The 24,515-nt window shown below is 37.5% G+C and overlaps 1 protein-coding gene across 2 annotated transcripts; it reads right to left on the bottom strand.

The window, feature by feature from the left end:
- Positions 1–994: 994 nt before the first annotated feature.
- DRAM1 (DNA damage regulated autophagy modulator 1) lies at positions 995–15,858 on the bottom strand. 2 transcript variants are annotated; one of them, XM_005527886.3, is made up of 7 exons: positions 15,409–15,855; positions 9,438–9,505; positions 8,096–8,238; positions 6,111–6,288; positions 5,025–5,083; positions 3,637–3,729; positions 995–2,299 (listed from the first exon to the last, which is right to left on the bottom strand). In XM_005527886.3, exons 1-7 carry the CDS (start codon positions 15,537–15,539, stop codon positions 2,252–2,254), a joined length of 720 nt encoding a protein of 239 aa, XP_005527943.1. In that variant the 5' UTR covers positions 15,540–15,855; the 3' UTR covers positions 995–2,251. The 2 variants fall into 2 exon arrangements, with proteins under 2 accessions (XP_005527943.1, XP_087911952.1); XM_088055826.1 differs by lacking the exon at positions 995–2,299 and adding an exon at positions 2,347–2,502 and having other exon boundaries at positions 15,409–15,858.
- Between the last annotated feature and the right edge of the window lie 8,657 nt (positions 15,859–24,515).

The raw sequence follows: 24,515 nt of genomic DNA, 5'->3' as shown, positions 1-24,515 counted from the left end.
TTCCAACAGAAAAATTAGCCATTTCTTGTTGCTAAGAAATATGAAAATATAGAAAAAAAGGACCTGTAGCAAAGCAACAGAAATGTGCTGTGACATTATCTGTGCTAACCTCTAGAGATCACTTGCCTGTAAAAAATTAAAGTGCAGCACTTAACAAGAGACAGCCACGGCTAAGTTATACCTTGCTAGAATATTTGGTAATTGCTTGCAACTTGTCAACTCACATTTCAACTGAAAAAAATAGTTAAGTTGTTGACTGAAAATCTGCTTGGAGCCATAGAATAATCAAAGTGTTTTCAATAGTTGTTCACAAATTAAAAAAAGTAATAATCACAAATAAAAAAAGTAATAATCCATTGTCTCTATCTGTACGTCAATGAAGCTGAGGTCTTAGACCTAACAGATTTCATAAAAGGTGCAGTATTGGTGCGTTCTTTTGGTCATGCATATAACTCATTAAAATGTATCACCATAAAGCTCAGAAAAATGTGAAGGATTTCATTCAGTACTTGAATTTACCTGTTGGCTTCAGGGAACAAGGTGATCTTGATTCAGCCACTTTCTCTGAAAATATTTTTCCTTCCCTTTAGGATAATGTAAGCATTGTAAAAGTTGGCTATCGTTTGAAATAACAACTTCAAGCTTCTTACACTTTTGTTTATGAAAGCTAAGAATAAAAAACAATAAAAGAGTAATACACAATGTACTAGGAAGTCTTTTCTTAGCAGAGCCTTGAAAATAACATTATGCCACTTTTTGTGGTTGACTAACATTTTCTTTATGATCTTCACTTGAAAGAATGTGTTTCACTTACAGAGTACCCAATCAGCAAGACATAAGGTTCTTCCTTTAGTCAGTACTAGACTTGATTTTTAACATGGTTGTAGCTATGAACCTCTGCAAGATAACCTGATTACTATGGAAAGCAAATCTGACAGTGAAAAACACTTCTACTGTTTTTATCTGGAAGAACTTATAAAGAAAACATCAAGTCTTTAAGTTGTGAAACAGCTGAATTTAATACAGTTTAAAATACACATTAAAAGAAATATCTACAGATGACTAATCTTAAGACATCACTCTCCAAAACACACATTGTTAGTGGATATTAGCAACTGAAAATCATCAATATTTCTGCATAAACTGTGATAGTGTGGAAAATGTAATTTTCAGAGAATGTAAGTGACAACCAAGTTAATGCACTGAATGGAGGTGGTGAATCAGTCCATGAAAGAACCTTTTGCCTGCAGATACTTGTAACATCTGACTTTTCAATTAGGTCCTTTCTAAGTCTTTCATTACAGAAGTAACTCTATAGCAGCAAATATCTTCATTACAGATGCTCTTCACGTTTTTTTAAATTCAGTTTTATGTATATAATACTCAAGTATTTATTTCTAAGCACCTGAAAACTACTGGTGCCTCTTATTATTTTCCATTCATTCCCAAAGACTTTTTCTGAGACTTTCTTCACTCCATTGTAGATTAAAACACAGGCTGGAAAATTCTGCTTTATATTAACCAAACTGTAATAAGATTTCTCTTTAGTACATCATGCTTAAATGTAAATTTACTTTCTATTCCCACTTCCGTTTTTTGTTTCCTGTGGCCATCAGTGCATAAAAGGGAAAAAGGGGTGGATTTTTACAACATATACTGCAGTGATGATTTGAAAACATTCTTCAAGCAATATAGTTTAAATTTCTCTTAGGATTTGCATTTGCATTACAGTGCCCGGTATCAGAAATATGTAGCATAGTGTTGCCATCTGCTAACTTCAAATATCTTCAAACAAAGATCCTGCTCTCACCATCTTCTCCAGCCCTTGCACATTAAATGAGTAGGAATTCAGTCCTAGTGATTTCCATTGCCTTTACACTTCCCTCTTTGCAAAATGTACTTTCTCAGGTTTAAAACTAATGCTACTAATCACACTACAGCAAATTAAAAAGTACATATATGTCCAAAATGGAAGAGCTGAGATCAAGTCCTTGAGTGATTTTCCAGTGCTTCTAGATATTGCTTTTATTATAGTATTTTTAACATACTGAACCATACAAAAATTTTTAAAATATTGCAAAAAGGCAGGAGGAACCTCGCTCTGGATTTTTAAAATCTTTTAGTGGTTGCTGGTGCAGAGTTAATGGCATGGGTTCTTAATACAACTGTATCAATCCCTGTCCCTCTGCCACTTTTTCTGTAAGTAAAAAGAAACCTAGAGTATTCATAGATAAAAAATATTGTTTTTTCACTACCAGGAGTCTTCATGTATTTCTGTCGATATCCTTAAAGAAAATCTCTAAAAGAAAAATAAAGCAAGATCAGCTTAGGATAATTTAATTTTATCGTTCTGCCATATAAAGTACAAGGAGATGAAACAAAACAAAGGAAAAAGGTGTTAAAGTGAAATAAATACTGTGGGAAAATTAGAAAAAACTCTTACTTTTCTTAGAGTGTGGCAGGGTTTTTTAACTGAATTAATAGTTTGGTTTTCTCTGAGCACTGGTAATGACAAAAAGACAGTAGGGTAGAATCTAAAAAAATTTTCTGCCATTGTCAAACATTAACATCAGATTCATGCTATTTTATGGCCTGTGATTTAAAATGTCCACAATTCCATTTTGTTTAATTTCAACACTTTCTCTTATTTTCATAATATCTATATTTAGTAAAAGTTTTTATGTGTCTGAAGCAGAATTATACACTAGGGATTATTGATAAATATTCTGAGAATCACTGTATTGTCCTGCAAGTCTCTATCTCCAAGGGAAGTGTCTGACTTTTGATAAAAGAGATGCCATCTTATGCATAGACATCAGGGAGTGATGGACTGGCAAGAAATACCTCCCCCCAAGAATGATGTATTAAATTATGCACACATTTTGGAATGGTTCTTCAATAATTCTGTCTATTTTAGAAGGCAATTATATACCCTTAAGATCATGTGTTGTGTAATTTTGAACAACTATTTTTTTTTTTCCAAGGGAAGTGTTTTTTTCTGCTGAACTTAGCTTTTTGTTTTGTTTTGTTTCTTTAATTTACTTCTTTTTTAAATTAAGGAAAAGCCCTACAGCCATGGTCTATTCAGTACTAAGTCAAAACTAAACAGACATGGAAATGTTTGTGATTGTTTAGCAAAATATGTTAACTCTGAATCCAACTACTCAAAACAGAAGGTTTTTACATTAACACTTTTCCAAAAAATATTTCATATTCTTTGCACTGTGAGGAAACATCCAGCAAATGTGTAAAACATCAATCGTTGAAATGCTTTGGATTATAATAAAAAATCCCTCAGGTACAAAGAAATGAAGTTTTAGTTGCATTATTTATCTTGTTATTATGTCACCTTTAGAGGGCCTCTTTCTACAGAAAGATTAATAAATAAGAAGAACATATTAATTGACTTCTTAATTTTCAAGAACAGACACATTGAACTATTAAACTGAATTTTATGTTTTATAATCAAGGGGGAGAATATTCATAATGTAAACAGAAATCAGTTCTGTGACTGGTAAAATTTGTTTCTGTATAGGTTTGATGCATCTATCTAGGTAAAGAATGGTAATCTTCTATTGCTTTTGTTGTTATAAAATTCACAGCACTTAGTCACTGCTAAAATATGTAGATACCAACCTGAAAATCTCTAATGAATGTTAAAAAGAAGAAGATGAAACCAAAGGCCACTGTCCATTCACAGATTGCACTCATAAAATGGTAAGTATAATCCTGATGGAATGAGACATAAAAAAAATTTACAGATAAAACAACTAAACAAAATATGGGTGGAATGATACAGACATTTACTTCTGTAAATTCAACAAGTAAGATTTATGACTTGTCATTCCTGTTGTATAAAAGTCATTTCACATTTTGTTTGTACAGAATGGTGAGTAAGTTTAACAAGGCTGCATGGATTACATTAAGTCTTGTAAGTAACATCAAAGGCAGTACAAGAAAACTACGATTAGCACAAAACAAAATTTGAGTATAATACAAACCTGAAAACATTCAGTAGTTACATTAAGATTACCAAAGTGCCCATGCTCCAAGCTTTCACTCAGAGACACTGAGATCAGTAAATCTGAGCAAATTCTCAGCATGTTTTGAAATGGAGGGCTAGCCTTTATGACAGTTCCTCACAAAATTTTGTGTTCATAGAAAAACCTATGTCACATGGCACAAACAGAATGCAAACTGTTTCTCCACATGCCATCAACAAATATGCCATCTATTTCAGTAAAACATTTTTTTCACCCTTGCATTTCATAAAAACCCACAAAACCCCTGAAGATATTACTAAGATGGTTTAATTTGTGAAGATTTATCTCACAGCTGCCTTGCCACTGTTTGGTTGAAGTATATTTGCTCAGTGTGCTCCTATTAAGCTCTTTAATCAAGATATATTCTCTGTATTATTTGTTTTTTGAACACCACCTTTTAGCAAAATTTATCCAAAAAGAAGAATTAGTTTTCGTAGCTGTCATTCTGAAAATACTGAAATCAATCCAAATTCCTAAAATCAGCCTTAGTATGTTTTAGGTCTGACTCCAAATATTGATGGCAGTACCGAAGACTATTTAAAAAGGAATGATTAAAAAGCTGAGAAAACTAATATTGTAAGAAACCTCAAAAAAAACTTGGAGAAGTTCATTTTCAAAGTCAAAGAAAATTGACTATAAAAGGAAGTAGAGTAACTAATTTCCAGAATACCTTTTGGGTTGTTGGTTTTTTTTGTTGGTTTTTTTTTTTTTTGGTAGTCTTTTACTATGAGAAACTTTCAAATTCTTGGTGAAAATGAAAGTCTAATTCTTTGAAGACTGATCATCCATGACAAGTTTTCTTACCCACACCACAGACATCTTTCTAATGAAGAAGTGACTGGAGACCAGCATTGCACAAATCCATTCATGACAATGAACTATTTGAAGTCTCTGACATGTTTGTAATGCTTTAAGATAAATATAACAGCATTCCCCAAATAATGTCATGCAAGTTAAGTTGGCTACCTAGTAAGATTTTACCTTTTCACCTGGAGTCCAATCAATTTTTGTCATGGAAATTTTTGAAGCAAACACAATCACTGGGAAAAACAGTGTAAAGGAAACTATACAATATTAGTGAGTAAAAGTGAAAATGTCTGCTTACAAAAAAAAAACCCCAAAAACCAGACCATCTTCCCCTTCTGTAGCACAGGAGATCCTAAACAACCAGAATATCAAATCAAGGTATTAAGAATACAAGTAAATGAAACACGTTATTACAAGGTAAGTGGTAGAAGAAATCAAAACACATTTCTGCACAAATGAAGATTTCTGCAGTTCTTTCTAAGTATAGTCAGGGTGAAACTCCAAAACTTAGGTGACATTTGTGATCAAGAACTGTGGGAACAGAGTCCTGCACTGCTGGAAGTGGAACAATGTTGGTTTCCAGTGATGCACGGTAAGTGCCGTGATCTGTTTGTACAACTTCCTCTCAGGTCTGAGGCCCTCTTTCAAAGCCCTTTCGCAGCTGCTAAAACGAAAAGCAGGCTGTAGCTGGCTGACTCATGTGATGAGCTGCTGCAATCAGTTTTCAACTCTGGCAGATCACCCAAGGCCCATAAAATCAGTGAGATGACTAATTACAACATGCCAAGGGAAAAGCCAGGAAGTTGTGCAATGTTCCTTTAAGAGAGGTGACTATTGAGGTCAAGCACCAAGCAACATGATCAAAATCATCTGCCTAGGCTTGTATGCCACCTGTGTTTTTAACTTCTGTGTGTTTGGTTCATTGTAGAAGCAGTGGTTCCCTTTTTCAGACCTTCCTCCCTGCTCTCCTTCAAGAGGAGGTTGGAAAGTTGCTCTAGCTTCACTAGTGTATGATTCTGTGAAGAGCACTGGGGCACTATTTTTAAATATACCACTGAAATCAGAGATAAAGCTTCATAGAAGCCCCAAAAACTCATCTTTATGCTATTAAAGGTGTCTCAACATGCTATATTATATACACTAGGGACCCCTAAGTAAAGAGTGTGACCTCCTTTTTATTCTTTATCAGCAATGATTTAACTTAAAATGAAAACCATGAAGACATAAAGGGAAAACCACGGGATACACCGTAAAGGATACTGGGAATGAAAGCAATGCATGATATGACAGATATGGCCATCCTTATGTGACACACAAAGTAAGTGTTCCATCGCGGGCTGGACTTGTAAGAGATTATAGACTGAAGTGTGATGTATACAACACCCGAGCCAAATGCCACCAAAGCTCCTATGTCATGGACACTGGGAACAGCCAGCTCCTGGAAAGAGAATCAGCACAATGCTTAGCTGCTGTTACCTGAAGAAGCTAGCAGGTAATGCACATGAACGTAAATTTTCTACACAACAGACTGATTAGAATTAGACTGAATACTAAGGAAATAATTTCTAATTCCAGCTTTGCTTTGATCTCCTGACTTGAAGCAACACCTGACCTTGAGCAAATTTCACATCCTCTTCATGTCTCAGTTATTCTGTTGGCAAAAGGGGATTGGAATGTACGGTTCACTGGTTGTACATATACAGTGAAAAGATTGAAGGCTTGCAAGCCACCATTTCCAGTTTCCTGGGCAATTAAGGATCCTTGAAAATCTGCTAGATCAGATGCTTAGCATCTAATAGATCATTATGAGCATCTAATAGATCCTTATTATGCTCAGAACCCTTTCTACAAACTGCACTTAACATGGAAAGCAGGGTCAAAGCAGAGGAAATAGAAATAAGGTGAGGAAGTAGTTTATGCACTGGCAATGAGACACAACAGAGATTAGATAAGAACCAGTGTGATAACTGTCAAGGAATCCCTTTGGAAACCTTAGGATCAAAGTTTCTGCTTCCCTTACTCTCACAAATTATTTTGCATTCCCAATTTGTCTTTTCCCTGTTGAAGCTGAGTTTGTCTTCTATTTAAGTCAGGCACCATCCAACTTTTTTTTTTTTTTTGTGCCACATATAAATCTTATCAATAAGAACAGAGACATTTTAAAGTAAAATATGATTAGAATAGACTGCAGTACCTGTGGTGTTTGCAATCCACACACACTGCCTGGATGCAAAGCTAAAAAGAGCAAGTTATCATCCTAAGGCAGAGGGGGCTTTTGTCTAAAAATACCATTTCTGTTACACGTTAAACTGTACTGGTTGTTGAAGCCCCAAAAAATCTTTATTGTCAATTTCTCTGTCTGTCATAATGTCACTATGTGAGTACAATAGTATTTAACAAAATGTTCCAAGGTAGACCATCCTTTAACAGAAATAATGTAGCTGATTCCACATGTTTTAAGGCAGTATCTCAAGCCTCCTGCCAGTTAAATTTGATTCTAGGCTGAAGCTTTCAGTGCAATTGTCCTAATACTTATGTCAGAATCTACCTAATTATACACTTCCTCACTAGAAGAGGTGAAATGAAGAATCTGTTTCAGTACTTTTTCTCCCTATTGAATTTTCTTTCAGACACTGAGGTGTGGACTTTGGTTTGTAATGAGATGTCTAACCCTTTCTGGCAAAGTAAGCAGTAGTTCTACATGTCTCCATCAAAGGATAAAACATGTTATGCCATCTCCTGCAGACTCAAAAGTTTAACAGGCTGGTATTGTGCTCCATGCTCTACCCTGTCATATAAGATTAGTTTATTTTGTAGAAAATGCTGCTAGTGAGTGAGCCATCATTCAGCCAAAAATGCAGATGCTTTTGTTAGTCTGACTTATTCTGCCCTATCTGATTATAAGCAAACTAAACTTGGAATAGCAAAGCTTTTTGCATTCAAATTTTCAGAGGAAAAAATTTCCAGAAAAATATAAAAATCCATATAGTACAGACAAGTACTGTTACAAGACAAGTACACAGAAAACTTCTTAATGGCATGACTGCATGAGCAAAAATTCTCATGTATAGGGAGGAAACTAATCTGTTACTACTGAAAAAAGACAAGAGCAAGAAAGGCATTCTTACTCCATTTTCCAAGGATCCACATGAGCATAATGTTAATCACTGTTATCTACTTGCAACTTTTAATAGTAAAACAATCTTATTTTATTTTCATGTTTGTTATGAAATTTACGGTCATACCTGAAAAGTTGCAACTATGCCCATTCCAGTGCAGCCCATCAGTCCCACACACAATGTAAACATATTGCATGAAGACCAAACAAAGTGTGATGATTCATTCTGCTTCTCTATTAATAAATATCTGATGTACATTGTAATTGCAGCTGAAAAAACAATGAACAACAAAAAGTGTTTTGTTCAATAATCAGATATTGATTACATTTTAACACCTTTTCCTGTAACACGTGACATGCAGAATAAAATTGTAAACGTAATACAATAAATAATACTACCTTTAACTCTACTGGAATGAATAAGTTAATTCAGATGAACTTTCAGCTAGAACTTCAACATTATCTTTGTCTCAAAATTGCACATTATTGCTATCTAGAACTAACTGCACATCATTTGAAGAAAAGCACTAATTTAAACCCCATTCTCCTGGGTGTTTTGGGCACAGAGGCATTGCCATTCCATGTTAGGAGCAGATGTCACAGGGAGATAAGAACTATAGGATGGAAGTGGGAGGCTTTATTCTGCTCTGAGATGCAGTCTTGTACCAGAACTACATCTCCTTATAACGGATGGTCTGAAGAATTAATTCCTTTTTTGCAGAGTCCCTGCATGCCTGGCCTTAATACGCAGGTCACTCCTGGCAAACACCTGTACTGAATTAGGAAATCATGGTTCTTCGGGATACGGTAAGCTGTAGGCTGAATTCCACAGTTCCATAACACAGAACACAGTTTCAGTCTCTCTACAATTGGAAAAATAAACCAGGTAACTTTGCCCAGGCACAATGAGGGTGCATAAGCACGCCAAGATAGTGTGACTGAACGAGGCTCTTGTAAAAGGTAAAATATGTGATTTTTACTTTGCCTTAAGGCCATCGTAGCTGCATATATACAGAGGCACCCAGCTCTTGATCCTCCATCCTCTAAAAGATAATAGAAAATGCCAAACTTCCTGACTCACATCAGTCATTTTGTAGAGAAGTAGGTACGTTGCAGAGAAAACCAGGTGTTGTTTCAACCCTGTTCTTCCCTTTGCTGCAGCATCTTAGAACCTAAAGTCCCCCTACATCAGAGTTTTTGCAGAGTAATTATGCCATCTTTGTTCCACTTCTATTTCCAGGGTATTGAGTACTTTGCACTGATGAGATGCTCTGAGGAGACACAAGTGCCTCTAAGCCTGCCCTTGCTGCTCCTAAGGACCCAGCTATTCAGGTATTACTTACATCTACCTGATACTGCCATTTGACCATGGAGAAGTTTTCTGCAGAATACATTTCTGTAATTAAAGCAGGCAGCTTTCACTAATTCTCATTTCTTCATTCCAGTCAACCCAAATACCTAATACATACCTAGAAGTGCTGAAATATTAATCATAAAACCAAAGACACCGCTCTCTGGAGGTTTAGTTCCAGTGTCACTAAAGCAGGAAGAGAGACAAATTAAAAGTTAATTGAGACCTGTGAAACATAAATGAGACAATTGAAATCTCAAGAGAAATATAACTTATGTGAACAGCTGCTGTGTGTGTAAGGCAATTCATCTTCTGCTGCACTCTTAGCCTCCATTTGTAGTAGAGAATCCTTCTTTACAAAAAGAAAGCATATTTTGAAAGCATACTCTTCGAACTGTATTTCCTCTTTTTCTGAATGCAATATGCAAAGATGTGACAGACCTGTACTTTGCTCATGAATGACATGATTACATAAATGACATTTTAGAATTAATGTTTCTTTTATCTGCTGAATTAACACTGTGATAGAGTGAAATATATCTAATGGCAGTCACTGTCTTCAGATGTTAGAGAACTGGGTTTAATTTCCTTAAAAGGACTTCACCCTATGAGAGAAATTGTATTCCAATGCCCAGGAATGTTCCTAGCAACTGTTTAATTTACTAATGTAGATACAGCTTAAGAGTACTCTATCTCCAAGGTGTTGTCTCTTCTGATGGAACACTTCACCTGTATAGGGAATAATTAGAAGTTCACTGGAACAGAGAGTGTGAGAATATCTACAGAATTTATATACATATCTACATGCGTGTCTATATATATGAAAAATGTAATGTATACAAAATATTTGTTATGTAGAAAATGGAACACTTTCACCATAGAGTCCTTTTCCCTCTTTTCCCTACATATGTGCAAACACCCACCTCAGAAAATACCCTTTCCTCACAAAATGAACATACTCCTGGGAGTATTTGGGCTCAAGTCCCCTCAAGCAGGACTCTTCTATGGAAGGTAAATGCTCTGTTGAAAGAACAGTACTATGATCTTGCCACTTCTTTGTACTATTTTTTCTTCTCTGATGTCTTCTTTTTCTTATTTAACATACAACCAGTTGATATTTATTTGATCAGGTTCTATTGGTCAAGCCAATGGAAAACACCTAGTTCTTCAATCTTTACATGATTTGGGTGTAAGCTGAGTTTTCAGTTACTGGGCAGTACCAAGAGTCAGGATAGCATGTTTGAACAGAGGCACCCAAAAACTCTAATAACAGGTATGTGAACACGTAAGGGTTTTAGCTAATGCCAACGTTTAGTGGATGCTGAGCAAGGACTCTGAGAACAAGCGTTTCTCCTGGAGTGGGAGTGCCAGTGCTGGAGGGTAGGAAGGTTCTGCAGAGGGATCTGGGCAGGCTGGATTGATGGGCCAAGACGAGTGGTAGGAGGTTCAGCAAGACCAAGGTCTGGGTCCTACACTTTGGCCACAGCGACCCCAGGCAGAGCTGCAGGCTGGGGAGCAGTGGCTGGAAAGCTGCCCAGCAGAAAAGAGCCTGGGAGTGATGCTTTGACAGCAGCTGAAAATGAGCCAGGCTGTGCCCAGGTCACCAAGAAGGCCAGTGGTATCCTGGCTTGTATCAGCACCAGTGTGGCCAGCAGGAGCAGGGTAGTGATGGTCCCTCTGTTCTTGGATCTGGTGAGGCCACATCTCAAGTGCAGTTGTGAGTTTGGGCCCCTCACTGCAAGGAAGACCCTGAGGGGCTGGAGCCCTCAGAGAAGGGCAACAGAGCTTGGGAAGAGTCTGGAGCACAAGTCTGATGAGGAGCAGCTGAGGGAGCTGCAGCTGTTTAGCACAGAGAGGAGGAGAGAAGGATCAGGGGTGACCTTATCACTCTACAACCACCTGAAAGGAGGGTGTAGCCAGGTGGGGGTTGGCCTCTTAGGTAGCAAGCAATAGGACAAGAAGAAATGGCCTCAATTTGTGCCAGGGAAGATTTAAATTGGATGTAAGGAAAAACTTCCCCACAGAAGGGGTGGGGACACTGGAACGAACTGCCCAGAGTGGTGGTGGAGTCACCATCCCTGGAGGTGCTGAAGGAAAGCCTGGACTTGGTGCCATGGTCTGGTTGACATGGTGGAGTTCAGTCTTAGGCTGGATAACCTCAGTAACCTCAGAGGTTTTTTCCAACCTATGTTGATTCTGTGATTCTGTATATAATGGGACAAGTAGGAACTAGCTAGGGATATTTTTTTATGTCATTCAAGAAGATGAATATTCTTCATTCCAGCAGCGAGGCTGGATTAGATTTCAGTGCTAAGATTCTGAAGCTACCACTGAGTACAGCCAAAATGACCTCAGCATGAATGCTCTCCACATGCAAAAGAGAAAACACTCTCTACTTAAGCAATCACTTTCAAGGATTTTGATAATTTTGTTAAGTTCAGGACAGCAGAGTATGACCATCTCAAATGACTTGATTACTTTAGAAATTCATGTTTGCTCTCCAACCCCTTCTATGTTATAGAAGGATTTGTTTAACCAAAGTTGCTAAGATGATTTACAAGCAACAGGAGGAAGCTTAGGATAAAGGTAGGATCTTTTTCTATGAAAAGCAAATAAAAAAAATAGAGAAAATTAATATATGACTTTTTACTAGATTGGTTCCAAATTCTCAGACAACAAAAGTTTGGACCAGGCTTTTACACATATTTTTACAATATATCAGGCATTAGGAATCCCTATTCACATGAATTTTCTTGTTGTAATGCTTTCTGAAGACTTGTTCCATCTTGTAGCCTGCATTAATCTTGTTTCTCTTTGACAGCGAAATTGATGAAAAGAGTAAACGAAGTATTTTTTTTGTTTGTTTGACACACCTGAAAACCATCACAATTCATGTTTCATTTAGCCCATTTTTTAACCTTGAATTTAATTTTTTCCTCTTGTTTCTGGGGTGTTTTCATCAACACAACAAAGGAGTCCATTTAAAACGTGGGCCACTTGTGACAATCTTCAAGGACTTTTTCAAATCAGAAACCACTCTGTGGTAAGTAGAGGACTGTAATCACTTCAAAGCTTTTGAAGGGCTTTAGGTGAGAAGAGAATGGAATTGGTACACACATGGAAAGCCATTTGAAGTTCTTGGAACACATCTTAAGAGCAATCCAAATAACCTGAAATTGCACTGAACTCCATTTTTTAACAAAATATTTTCTCATGCTAAAGTTTTATAGGTGATTTTTGCTGTTGTGGATTTTTAAACTCAATAATCTTAAACTATGCTTTAAAGAAAATTCATACCAGGAATATTATATCACAATCTATTTACAAAGTACTGTGCCGGATTTTAAGGACACTGTCTTCTTAATGCTGTATTTTCCATTAAAAATCCATGGACCTAAATGAGGACTTGGTTTCCTACTCATTTTTCTTCAGGTTTGCTCCTTTGGGAAAAAAAAGTTAGCAAAAAAACAAAACAAAAAAAGTATTAATGACAGCCCCCTATCTTTTATGAAAAAAAAAAAAAAAAGGAAACGATATATTTGAAATAAAAATGTGCTCACATATTTGAGTTGGTGCATAGGTGAGAGCTCAACCACCAAGGAAAAGATGAGGAACCCTATATGGAAATGACAGCATTTGTGTCACCATCTCATGCAGTAGAATTTTAAAAACAGTCTTCTGAAGAGTGGAAAGACAAGAAGGTTAAGGAGACAAAGAATAAATAATTTACGACCAAAAGACTCATCATTGAATTTTCTTTGGAGCCATCATAAACTATTTCTCTTCAAACTGAAGTCCCAAATTTTTAAAATAGGAAGATTTTATTCTACCTACAGGGATTCTGATTTCTCCAGAGGTACCATCTGGTATCAAATACCTTCAGGAAAATATCCTTTACTGTTTCACTGAGAATTCAAGCAAGCACACAGCCATCCCATAACACCCAAATTGGTTTGGATTTTGAGCAGTATGAGGAACAGGACTAATTTGGGCACAACCTTGTCATCTTTTAGGAGTCACCTGCTAGAAAACACAAAATCATGTTCATTTTATCTACCAAGAAATGTATTTATATGGTTTACTTGATGAAACATTAGCACAGCCTCCATGACAAATTTAGGTGTGGTCTCTTGCTGTAACAGCTGCTACATTGTAAGCAAATAACGTTGCTTCAAGGCATACACAGAGTACTTGGGGAATGTATATAAAAATTACAGAAATATTGAACTAAAGTTTGTCAATATTCTTCTCCTTTGTGTAACTGGAATTTCCCCATATGAGCTCTATTTAATTTTTATAGTTCATTGTAAGATATTGCACAACTGAAATGTTGCAACATTCTTCCTCTTTTTTGACACTCTTAGTTTTACTAAATCACATTCTCAATCACATGATTCAGATTCTTAGGCTAAAGCAATGACCTGAAAATTAAGAATATGAAAATGGTATGACTATTGTCCTGAGTACTTAGAAGAAAACCTTGCATTATTCCCAAGTGCATCATCTATGAAGTTCTTATGTTCTTAGACCATGTGCCTTTAGAATTGTTGCAGGTGCTTCACCAATAATTAACATATATCCTTATAGTCCAAATTCAGTGTCAAAAGGATGTAACATAAACAAGACTTTTAAAAAGCTTTACTAGTAAATGCAGAGGGTCTGAAATGTGAGTGTGAATCACTGGTGCAGCCTCTTATGTCTTTGTTTTGTTTAGGTTTTATAGGGCATATGGACTTTTATTGAGATTTGATAGTTAAAGGATAAGAACATTGTTATCTGGGAGCTATTCCATTAAGTTGATATAACTATGGCAGCTGAGATACATTCATTAGAGTTGTACAGTTGTGAGTTAAAGGTTTGGTCCATTCCTTTTAGAATTAATGACACAATTAAGATACCTGGGCTGTCAAAAACTTAACTGCAAGCAAAACTATACATAAAAAAACACACCCTGTTCTCTCATATATTTTATTCTATGACATGGCTTCAATATAAGAAACATAATTTGTCAAATTATCTCAAAATATTCTAAACACAAATCATGTACAGTTATATCAAATTAATTATTTTTGTTAGTTAATAATGGATAGATTGCACTGATCACATGCACTTCTGTGTTAGCAAAGCTTTGTGTGTAATCAAGGATGAGCAGTAGGGTATTTGTTCAAGTACAAGAACAAGGCTTTCCAAGAGCTTTCCAGATTTGTGCTGAGTTTAAAAGTTTTGCTAATATAAGCATGAAGCCCAACTTTCTCTGGCTCAATTTGAATGAAACTCAGCTATCTTGTGGGTTGTGGTGTCATTTGCTCTTGGCTATGATGACAAACCCTAATTTTCAATCAAATTTTCTTGTATGTGCCAATCAGGTTAGCAGTCTTCTGAAATTATGCATGTCTAAAAAGTCCTTCATGGAATTAGGTCTAGATGTATCTTTAAAGATATATTTTAAAACCTTGTTTAGATCTTCTGTATGTCAGATACACTCTTAGATTTCTGACTAACCTTCAATCTACTGAGAGATAAATACTAACATTTTCATAGTTTAGATTTAAATGTTAACATAAGCCATGCATAAAGAATGATTTATACAGAATTGCACTTAAATGAAAAAGGTTATAGAAAAGAGATTCCAGACATCTCTTGGGAAGTCTTTTAAAACCATTGGTCCTATAGTGAAATACAAAAAAATGCATGCTTGGGGGGATGTGTGTACTGCAAAAGCCATCACAGGGCTTTGAAGTCCAGTCATCCTCCTGTGCACTTCGGCCTAGTTCTGGAGTTCTACAAACAAAATTACAGTTCCACCATGTAATTGTCAAGTTTTTTCTAGGATCAGGCCTGCGCTGGCTGCAGGAGAAAACTTTCATGTCCTTTCCATCGTGCCTCCAGCGTCTGTGTCCTGCGGCTCCCAGAGGCGCTAGAGGTGTGATGGGTGCCGGGAGTGCCCGACGTGTCTCCCTGTCCCCGGGAGGCCCCGCAGCCACCGCCTCTCCTCCCCTGGGGACCCCACACTCCCCCCGGGAAGCCCCTCAGGACACCGCCCATGGTCACACACACAAGCCCCGCACCTCGGCCGCTCCCCGCCTCACCTGATGTAGGGGACGAGGGGCTCGACGTGCCCCGCCAGCACGGCCATCACATAGGAGATGATGAAGGCGGCAGAGGACCAGCTGACGAGCAAAGCGGGCACGAAAGCCACGCCGGGCATGCAGCACGACATCGCCTGCGGCTGCCCTGCCCGGGGTGTCGGCAGCTGGGCGGCAGCGCCCCGCAGTCAGGGCCCGGGAGCGGGGACTGGCGGGGCGCATCCGCGCTCCCCACGCGGCTCTGTCCCCGCCGGCAGCGGCGCCCCGGGATGCCCGGCCGAGCGCTGCCTTCCCTTCGCTTTCGGTTCTCCGCTGCGCTCCCCGCCCCCCGACGGCGGCGGAGAGCCAGGGACAGCCGTGGGCCCCTTCGCCCTTCGCTGCCGGCACCTGAAGCGCTCCGGAGAGTTTGTGGCTGCAGGAAGTCTCCCCGCAGCCCGTGCCCCTGTCGCTGCCGGCTCTCCGGGCGGCACACGCCCCGTCGGGGCAGGGAGGAGGGCGGTGAGATGCTGCCGGGGAGTGCTGGCCGGGGTCTGCGGGTCGTGCCCGCGGCTTGTGCCTTCACACTCGTCTTTAAAAGGGCTAAAAATGGGGCCCAGTGTGAGCTCTTTGCAGTTCGCCGGCCGGGGAGCGGCCGTGGGGGCATGGAAGCAGGGTCAGAAACTGTGTAGGTCCCGTTACCGAGTCCTGTACACGCCTCATCTGCCTCGGACTTTCGTTTCAAACACATAATGTAGCCTTGATTTGCAAATCTTCCCTGAGATTCACTTTCCCACGTGCTTAGTGGGAAACCACTGTTTAATTCAAAATCATGCCATGTTCAGCATTTTCGCTTTGGTTTAACCTGAAGTCATGGACAATCTGTCAAGGGTGTTTCTGTTTCCTTTGATTGTTTGTAGTTACCAGCCTTCCAAACCAACATCTAAACTCAAGGTCACCATCCTGCTGCACGTGTGTGTGCATACTCTGCCTCTCCCCCTGAGGATGTATCGAGGGTCCTGCCTTCGGTGCACATTCCCTGTGGTGGATGCACACAAGGTGAATACTTGGTGTGCCTTTGAAGGTATTAGGAAGGGAGATAGAAATGAAATAAAAGGACTAGGGACAGTATATCTTAATGCAAGTAGAGAAAAGTAATAAAAAAAAATTATTCTACCATTGAGTCTGGAGGTAGTCCACAACCTTCTTCTAGGCAGTAGCAAGTTGCTCATGTTCTTAACATATAAATTGAGCATAATAGTTCACACCATGCCACAAATTCATAATTCACATTTCCACAGCTAATTTCCCTTCTAGTAGTTTTGAGTGACAGGAATTTCTGACTGGAAGAACACATTTATTTCTCTTTATGTTAAAGGTGCAAAAACGATGGAAGGGAGCTAATATTTGAGCTGTCATAATATGCTGGTTTAAAATTTTCTGTTTAATTATGCCTCAATATCAGATATCTTGGTTTTTTTTCCCTCTTGAAACAGAAAATAAAAGAAATACTGTACAAGAACTAAATCTAGTCTCTGGTAAATAAACAGATGGCAGAAACATATCTATGGTACATTTACAGCAGAAGGATTTTAATTTTTTGTGTGTCAGTAATTTATTATTTTGGTTTGCTCCCTTGCAAAAAGAGGACTACTTCATTTTAGTTCATCAACATTTAAGTCACATTGTTGGAAAATGTTCAACCCACAGTTCTGCAAGTTCCTTGTACTACCTTTAGTTTTATAAGTAGTAAATAAATTACTCTTAAGTGTGAGTTGAGTACTTAAATTATTCACATGACTTTTTGGAAGTGCCTGAACACGATTTGGAGTGAAAGAAAAGGACACATTTGGCTCAAGCAGGTGGCAACTGACTGACTGGTCATCACTAGAAAAGGCTTTCATTGCTATATAAACATTAATTGCAGCTCACGTGATGTTTAATTTTCTTTATGATTTTATTGTAGAAGGAAGTCAGTAACAACATACAATTTGAGCAGTGATCTTTAATTGGTTTTTATCAGAAGCATGTTCTTTAAAGATCATTAGAAGCTGCTAGGAGTAACAAATACAGGTTACTCCTAAACTCGGGAGGAGTCATTTTCATTTACTGGACTTGAGAACATTAGTGTGATAATTCAAAGAAGGTCTATGTATTTTAATTTATTTAGCTTTCAGTAAACTATTTTAAAACCCTAGCAGTATAGAAATATAAAACAACTATGGATTTTAATATAGCTCCATGGGATTTTTGTAGATGAAAAATTAGATATGAGTCAATAGGGTGCGCTTGCAGTCCGGAAAACCAGGTGTATCCTGGGCTGTATGAAAGCATGGGAAACATGACCAGAAGGCTGAGGGAGGTGGTCCTGCCCCCTGCTCTGCTCTGCTGAGACCACACCTGGAACACTGCATCCAGTGCTGAGGTCTCTTGCACAAGAAAGACTTGGACCTGTTATAGTGGGTCCATGGAGGGTCACAGAAATGATCAGAGGGATGGAGCACCTTTCTTTGTTGAAGAAAGGCTGAGAACTGAGGTATTCAGTCTGGAGGAGAGAAGGTTCCAGGGAGAACACTTTGCATCTTTTCATCATTTAAATGAGACTTAGAAGAAGGACAGCTAGAAACTTTTTACCAAGGCCTGTAGTGACAGCATAAGGGGAAATGGCTTTAAACAGAAAGAGGGTAGTTTTAGATGACATATTACGAAAGAATGTTCTGTTCTGAGTGTGATGAGACACTGTGACAGGTTGGCCAGAGAAATTGTGGATGTCCTGTTCAAGGCCAGCCTGGATGGGGCTTTAGGTAATCTTGTCTAATGGAAGGTGTCCCTTCCCAGGGGACTGGGGTTGAAACTAGGACATCTTTATGGTCCATTTTGAACCAAACCCTTTTATGAATCTGTGATTCTGTGATTTAACAAAACGATCAGACTACTTCAAATTAGAATTATTAGCAAAATAAATATGTCAAGATGTGCAAATAGTAACACATCTGTGTCAATGGTTTGTAAACATATGAAGTTAAGGAAATAATAATGCAAGAGATCTAAAATAGCCTATGCTGCTGGTACTTGTATCCCTTCTATTTTCCTGTTTTACTCAAAATCTGGTTTCCTTGGATTTTATATTTATTATATATCTTTATCATATGTGTATTTTACAAACTCATTCATCATGAAATTACCTGCAACACGGAAGACCCAGTGAGAAGAATCCCCTTCTCCAAACATAATGGTTTTTAATATCTCTGCATGGCTTTTACATTGAACATGTATACAGAAAAACTACAGTAGCATTTACTTCCCTGATTTGGTAAAGAAGCTTCTGGAAGAGGGAAGGATGGAAAAACAAGTGAGACAAGAAAATGGTAAGCAGTAGAAGTTTGGAATGAGAGCAAGAGAGATGTAGTTCAGCTGCTTCTTGAGATTTGTTGCTTCATAAAAACGCTAGGGAAAAAAAAAACAAAAACAGCCTTAATCTGTGAACATAATACTTAAATTATTTTATTAACAACTGATTAATAACTGGTTTATTAACACAGGTTGTGCCAGAAATACATTTACAGAAGGAATCAAATACACTACCTGTAACTTCTTCAGATTACTGTATGAAGAAAGAGTTCAAGCTGGTTTATGTCTTCTCCTCCTCTTTGGTCATGTGCCAGTATCTGTAACCTCCTCTCAGTAACAAAAGCATGTGTAAACTATTCTCGCTTCTGACAAGAAGTTTGGAATAACAATAGTAACAACCCATGACATCTGTGAAGTCTTACACTGTGAGGCATTCATGGCATGATGTTAATATTTCTAAAAGGTAATGTGATTCAGTTATAAAGCAGGTGTTACTCTTTAAGAGATGGTTCCTTTTGCTCCATTTGTTTTGGGTCCCCTCTGCAGATAGCTAGATTATAGCTAAATGTCTAACTGAAATGCAGGTAAATGCAGGTAAAAGATGTCTCAGCTGTCAAAAAGACTGGACAAGTCAAAAACTGACAGGTCCCTTAAGAATGAAGAGAGGTAACTACTGGGTTGAAATTGAGCAATTTCATCTCAAAAAAACCCAAACCAAACCAAACCAAGCAAAAAAAAAACCCAAAACCCAAACCAAAACAACAACAAAAAACCAAAACCAAAAAACCAAACAAAACGAAAAAAACAATCAATCAAACAAAACTCCCCCCAAAATCAAAACCAAAACAAACAAAACAACAAAAACCAAAAAAACAAAAACTAATAGAAGCTTCCTCTAGATGCAGTACAGATTAATATCTTACAATAACAATGAAGTGTGAAAAGGTTTATTCCATAATTTCTAGAGAAGATTAGCTCTCAAAATGTATTTTTTTACTACTCCACTGCGGTATTTTCAGTTACCTCTTGAGTGATGTTTTTTCAAATAAAATATTTATTGGGAGAAACTTTTGTTTCCAGAATGCATGAGCTGTAGACTGACAAGGGCAATAAAGGGCAAGAGAGACTGTTGAGCTGCAGATGAACGATTCTCCAATGGCTTTGTTGTCCTTCACTCTAAATGAGGTAGTGAACATGCTGAAGCAGTTAGTGGGAGAATTTGGCTCGGGCATTTTGATAATTTTGGCAGTACATTTTTGTAGAAGTACATTTTTAGTGAAAAGTTAATAATTCATAGTGAAAAGGGAGCTTTTTATGTGGCCCTGTCATCTGAAAGAAATACCTTTGCATTTATATATATATATATATATATATATATATATATATATATATATATATACTCTCATATATATGTATATAAATATGTACACATAAAATACCTTACTTAGTGATACACAGTAACTGGCTGTAAGTTGCTTGCTGAAGATTAAGAGAAAGGAATGAAATTCATTACCCGAGTTAAATTAGAATGCCAAGGGCCTAAAGGTATCAGACTCAAAACAGAGAATTTGTTCAGTCCTAGGAAAATCTATCAAAAATATCTTTTCTCTCAACATAGGAATTGGCTAATGATGTGGCTACATCCAACACAAAACCTCCTGGAAATGGGGAGTACTCCTTGCTGAAAAATCAGATTCTATTTCCATATGTTAATCCAGATTTGCCAGCACAATTTATGGCTGTTGGTTTGCCTACCTTTACCGCATCATATTGTTAAATATAGGGCACTCAATTATTTCTTCCTGTATATCATACTTTGCACATTCCTGGCTGAATTACTGTTTTCTTCTTTCATGAGTTTTTCTGTGTCTGGCCACAGCTGACACCAAGGTCTACCAGGGCCAGAGAGAGCTGCTACGTGTGCTTCAGGGTAATACTGTGAAATCTGTTTATGTTGAAAATGCTCGATTCCAGCTGATCTATACATAACAAACAGACATACCTGGTAAAACATAGTTTTACAAAACCTAAATATTGTGTTCAATTTTGTCTTTTCAGTTTTAACAAACTGTTCTTTCCATCCTTTCTTGGCCTTTGCCCATGTCCTTCATAGTTCTATATCAAAGGTTCGTGCTGCATAGTAAATCTGTTATGACCACAAATAACATGAAAAAAGGCAGAAGGATTGTTCAGTAAAAATGCAATGAAATTGGTGATTTTCAATCAATTATCATGAGGCATAAACAAATGATCAGCTTTGTAGCTGGCAATGAGCACTGCGATAACCTGTGGAGCATCACTAATTCTTATTCGTTTGAGGAACTTTGCATTGAGGAACAGCTGGTGCAGCCTGGGAGTCCCAGAGGAAAGGTCATGAACTATACTTGTGTCTTGTCTGTACCAGGTCCTTCACACCCATGAGTAGCAGTTAATGGCTGGACTCGATGGTCTTAGAGGTATTTTCCAGCCTAAACTATTCTATGTCTCTGTGTTCTGAAATAAAATAGATATGAAGAACAGGTAAGATGGCTTTCCAAAAAGGTATTGTAGCAATTACTCCCACTCTACTCTCTATGTAGTCTCTTAAACATTTTTAAACATAAAAGCATATTTTCAACCATCAAAGGAAATTTTCATCCTTAAGAGGTCCTTTAGCTATTCAGTCCTTCTGTCAGATACTCTGATCCATACCAAATGATGGAGAGTTAACTAACCAAAATGAGATGTTCTTCTAATGTTCTGAGTTTTGATCTCACTACTGTGATGTAAAAGGCACATGTTATTGGATACAGCCACAAAATCCTACTGACCACTGTAAATCACTAAAAGCACCTCCCTTACTTTCTGCTATGTGCTGCTGAGTGGATTTAAAAGACTTCCCTGCCCATTTCAACTATCTAATCTGTACAGTCTGTTCTCTGTGCCATTGCAACCTGGCAAGATTAACAAAAGAAACATAAATTCCACCACTATGATGCAACAATGCCATCAGTGTACTAAAGGCTCTGTGTTTCTAGTGTTAAAGTAAAAAATAATATCTTTTTATCCTTTAGAATAATCAAACATTTCATAGAACGAGACTACTGTGAGAAATTCTATCCTACCCTGTTCTATTTTACTCTAGTTAAAATGATAGTTAAATATCAAGGATAATGAACTCTCACTGTATATTTAAAAAAAAAATAAATTTAATATTTAAAATATAAGGTTACATTAACATATTTCCTAATATACATTAAATATATTACATCACAGCCTGGGGAGATATTCCAGAATATTTCATCCACTTTATTAGGGACTTTGGAAACAGACATACAGATATGACTTGGTTTGAAGGCCACCATCTATTAAAATTTTAGTTTACCATTGCTAAGAGCATAACTCTTTAAAAAGCAAGGGGTTGCTATAAAGAAAACCAAGGACAAAAAAAACAACACCCCAACAAAAAACAACAAAAGCCCAAACTAACCAAAACCAAGAGAAAATGCCAGATTCTGCAGAGTTTCAAAAGGTTTCTTCTGGCTTTCTACAAGCATTTATTATTTTATTTTGAAGGGTGCAGGAAATAACAGATTTTTCAGAGTAAAATGCTGGTGAATATTATGCTCAGAAAATCTGATTTTGCTGGCAGGTGCACATGCTGTCTCAGCTTCATCTAGACACTCACTTTCAGAGATTTTTCAAATGGCATTCAATGTTCCAGTCCTTTGCTCTCTAGGGACTGCTTTTTCATCTGTTTCTGAGATACTACTGTTTTCTTTTTAGTTATATCTCATTTTTACCAGCCATGGTCTTCAGATTATTTTAAATATTCTTTCCAGTATCTCCACAAATAAAAAAGGAGCGGAAAGGGTGAGAACTGACTGATGTTGGAGAGCTTTGTTTTTTTTTCAGTAGAGAAATGGGTATGAAGCAAAAAAGAAAAAGGGAAAAAAAAATGCTATATTCTATTAAGAAAATTTTCAAGCAAAAAGTCATAGATGTTCCTTGAATACCTGTCCAGAGGGTTGGAAGCTGAACATCTGAGGGTTTTCTAAAGCACTGAAATACTGAGCACGATTTTAAAATCTCTACTTTTGCTGCAGTACTAAATGAAAACTCTCACTAGCTGCATATAATTAGAATGCATTTGCTCATGAGTCTAAAATTACTGTAGGCTGATTAAGGGATAATCCATTACAAGACACAGCAGCAAGGTCTAACAGCATCTCTCAGAAACCAACCACTTACATTCAATCTCTGTTTCAGAGGTAATGTCAGTGGGATTGAGTCTCACCAAAGCCTAAGAGCTCTATAAATGGTGAGTCAAAATGAGATTATGTGTTGAAGGATAGAACACTGCTCAGTCACTGTCTTTTTTATGTTCTGAGTGACTAATGTGATTTAATTATTGCATTTGAAGGATACTGGTATTACCAAATTCACAGTGCCATACCAAGCTATTAATTCCAGTATGCCTAAAGCTACTGTTTTATATTTCAGAGGCAAAGATACTATAGTTTTTTGGGAGAGTGGAGTGGCAGGGAGAGAAGTCCTACAAGGCCCCATTATCTCCCAGTTCCTTTCCATAGAGTGCTTATTCAGCTCTTCAAAGTAGTGAAAAACTCTCCACAGGCAAGTTGCTACCCCTCTATTCTGAACTTTTACTTGCCTGACTTGAGACACCTCTGAATGCTCAGAAGTTGAGAGCATTCACAAATGAAACCAAAATCCCTAAGAGTGAACTGCTGGGCCTTCAGAGTACTATGAGTTATCTCCTGTATTGTGAAAATTCAGACTTCAAGTGGAACAGGCATCAAACTTGCTGAAATTTTTCTTTACATTTGGGATCAGTAATTTTTGCCTCATGGAAGTGCTACAACTTTAATTAATGTTTATGAAAGAGACCATACTGAGACAAATACAGGAAACCTATGTTGATGTTAATTTTCTTTTCTTTAGAACAAGATTCATTAAATGTCCAGTGAATAATATCCTTGGCTAACAGAAAAGCTTGAGATACTTGGTTGATTATTTCTGGCCTTCTGCCTCAACCAAAGATAATTACACTGTTGCCTCAGATGTTTAGCTCTTGCTGTTCTCCTTTCCCAGCAAGTGAGAATGCAAATGACCTGGAAAGAGCTACTACTGGACAAGTTTACCATGTCCAGTAAGAAGTTCTGCCCTCTTCAAGATTTTGACCATTACAGAATCTCCATCCCTGTTGAAAGAAAAATATTACCTTCCTTTTCAAAATAGCTTTTTACCCCCTCTTGGAAAGGTCTAATTGTAGGAAGAAAAACATCAAAAATTCAGTTTTCTAAAAGCTAAGAGAGAAAAAATATTGGTGAAGGCAACTGTCAGAAAATCAAGATCAAGTGTGTTTGTAATTATTTGGCTGCTTATTTAGATTACATCATAATCCACAGGAGACATGCCTTTGTGTTGAGTGCTGCTACGTGTACCTTTGAGTTAATACAAACACAGGAACAGTCAAGTTGATTATCCCAAGAGCACAATTGTTTACATAGATAACGACTTGGCAAAGCTCTTAAGTATATGTTGGATTATAATGGCAGCACCTAATTTTTACATATTCTGACATCTAGTGGAATTTATTGATCCTAGCAGAATATCTGTGTTCATTTGTATCTCCAATGACTGGGAGAAATGAAGAAAGTTAAGTATTCCCTTCTTGGATATAAAGTTCCCACCTGGAGAACTGAGTAAGCAGTGCATTAGATAAAAGGTGAAAACAGAAGAATTTGGCCTAAACCCTGCTCCTTTCAGACACATGCCCACAA

The sequence above is a fragment of the Pseudopodoces humilis genome, chromosome 5, assembly GCF_049639895.1.
Source record: "Pseudopodoces humilis isolate 2021_Gansu_Grassland_sample_001 chromosome 5, ASM4963989v1, whole genome shotgun sequence".
Classification (NCBI taxonomy): domain Eukaryota; kingdom Metazoa; phylum Chordata; class Aves; order Passeriformes; family Paridae; genus Pseudopodoces; species Pseudopodoces humilis.
Note: the sequence above shows the minus strand (reverse complement) of the source record. Positions and strands in the feature narration are given on the sequence as shown.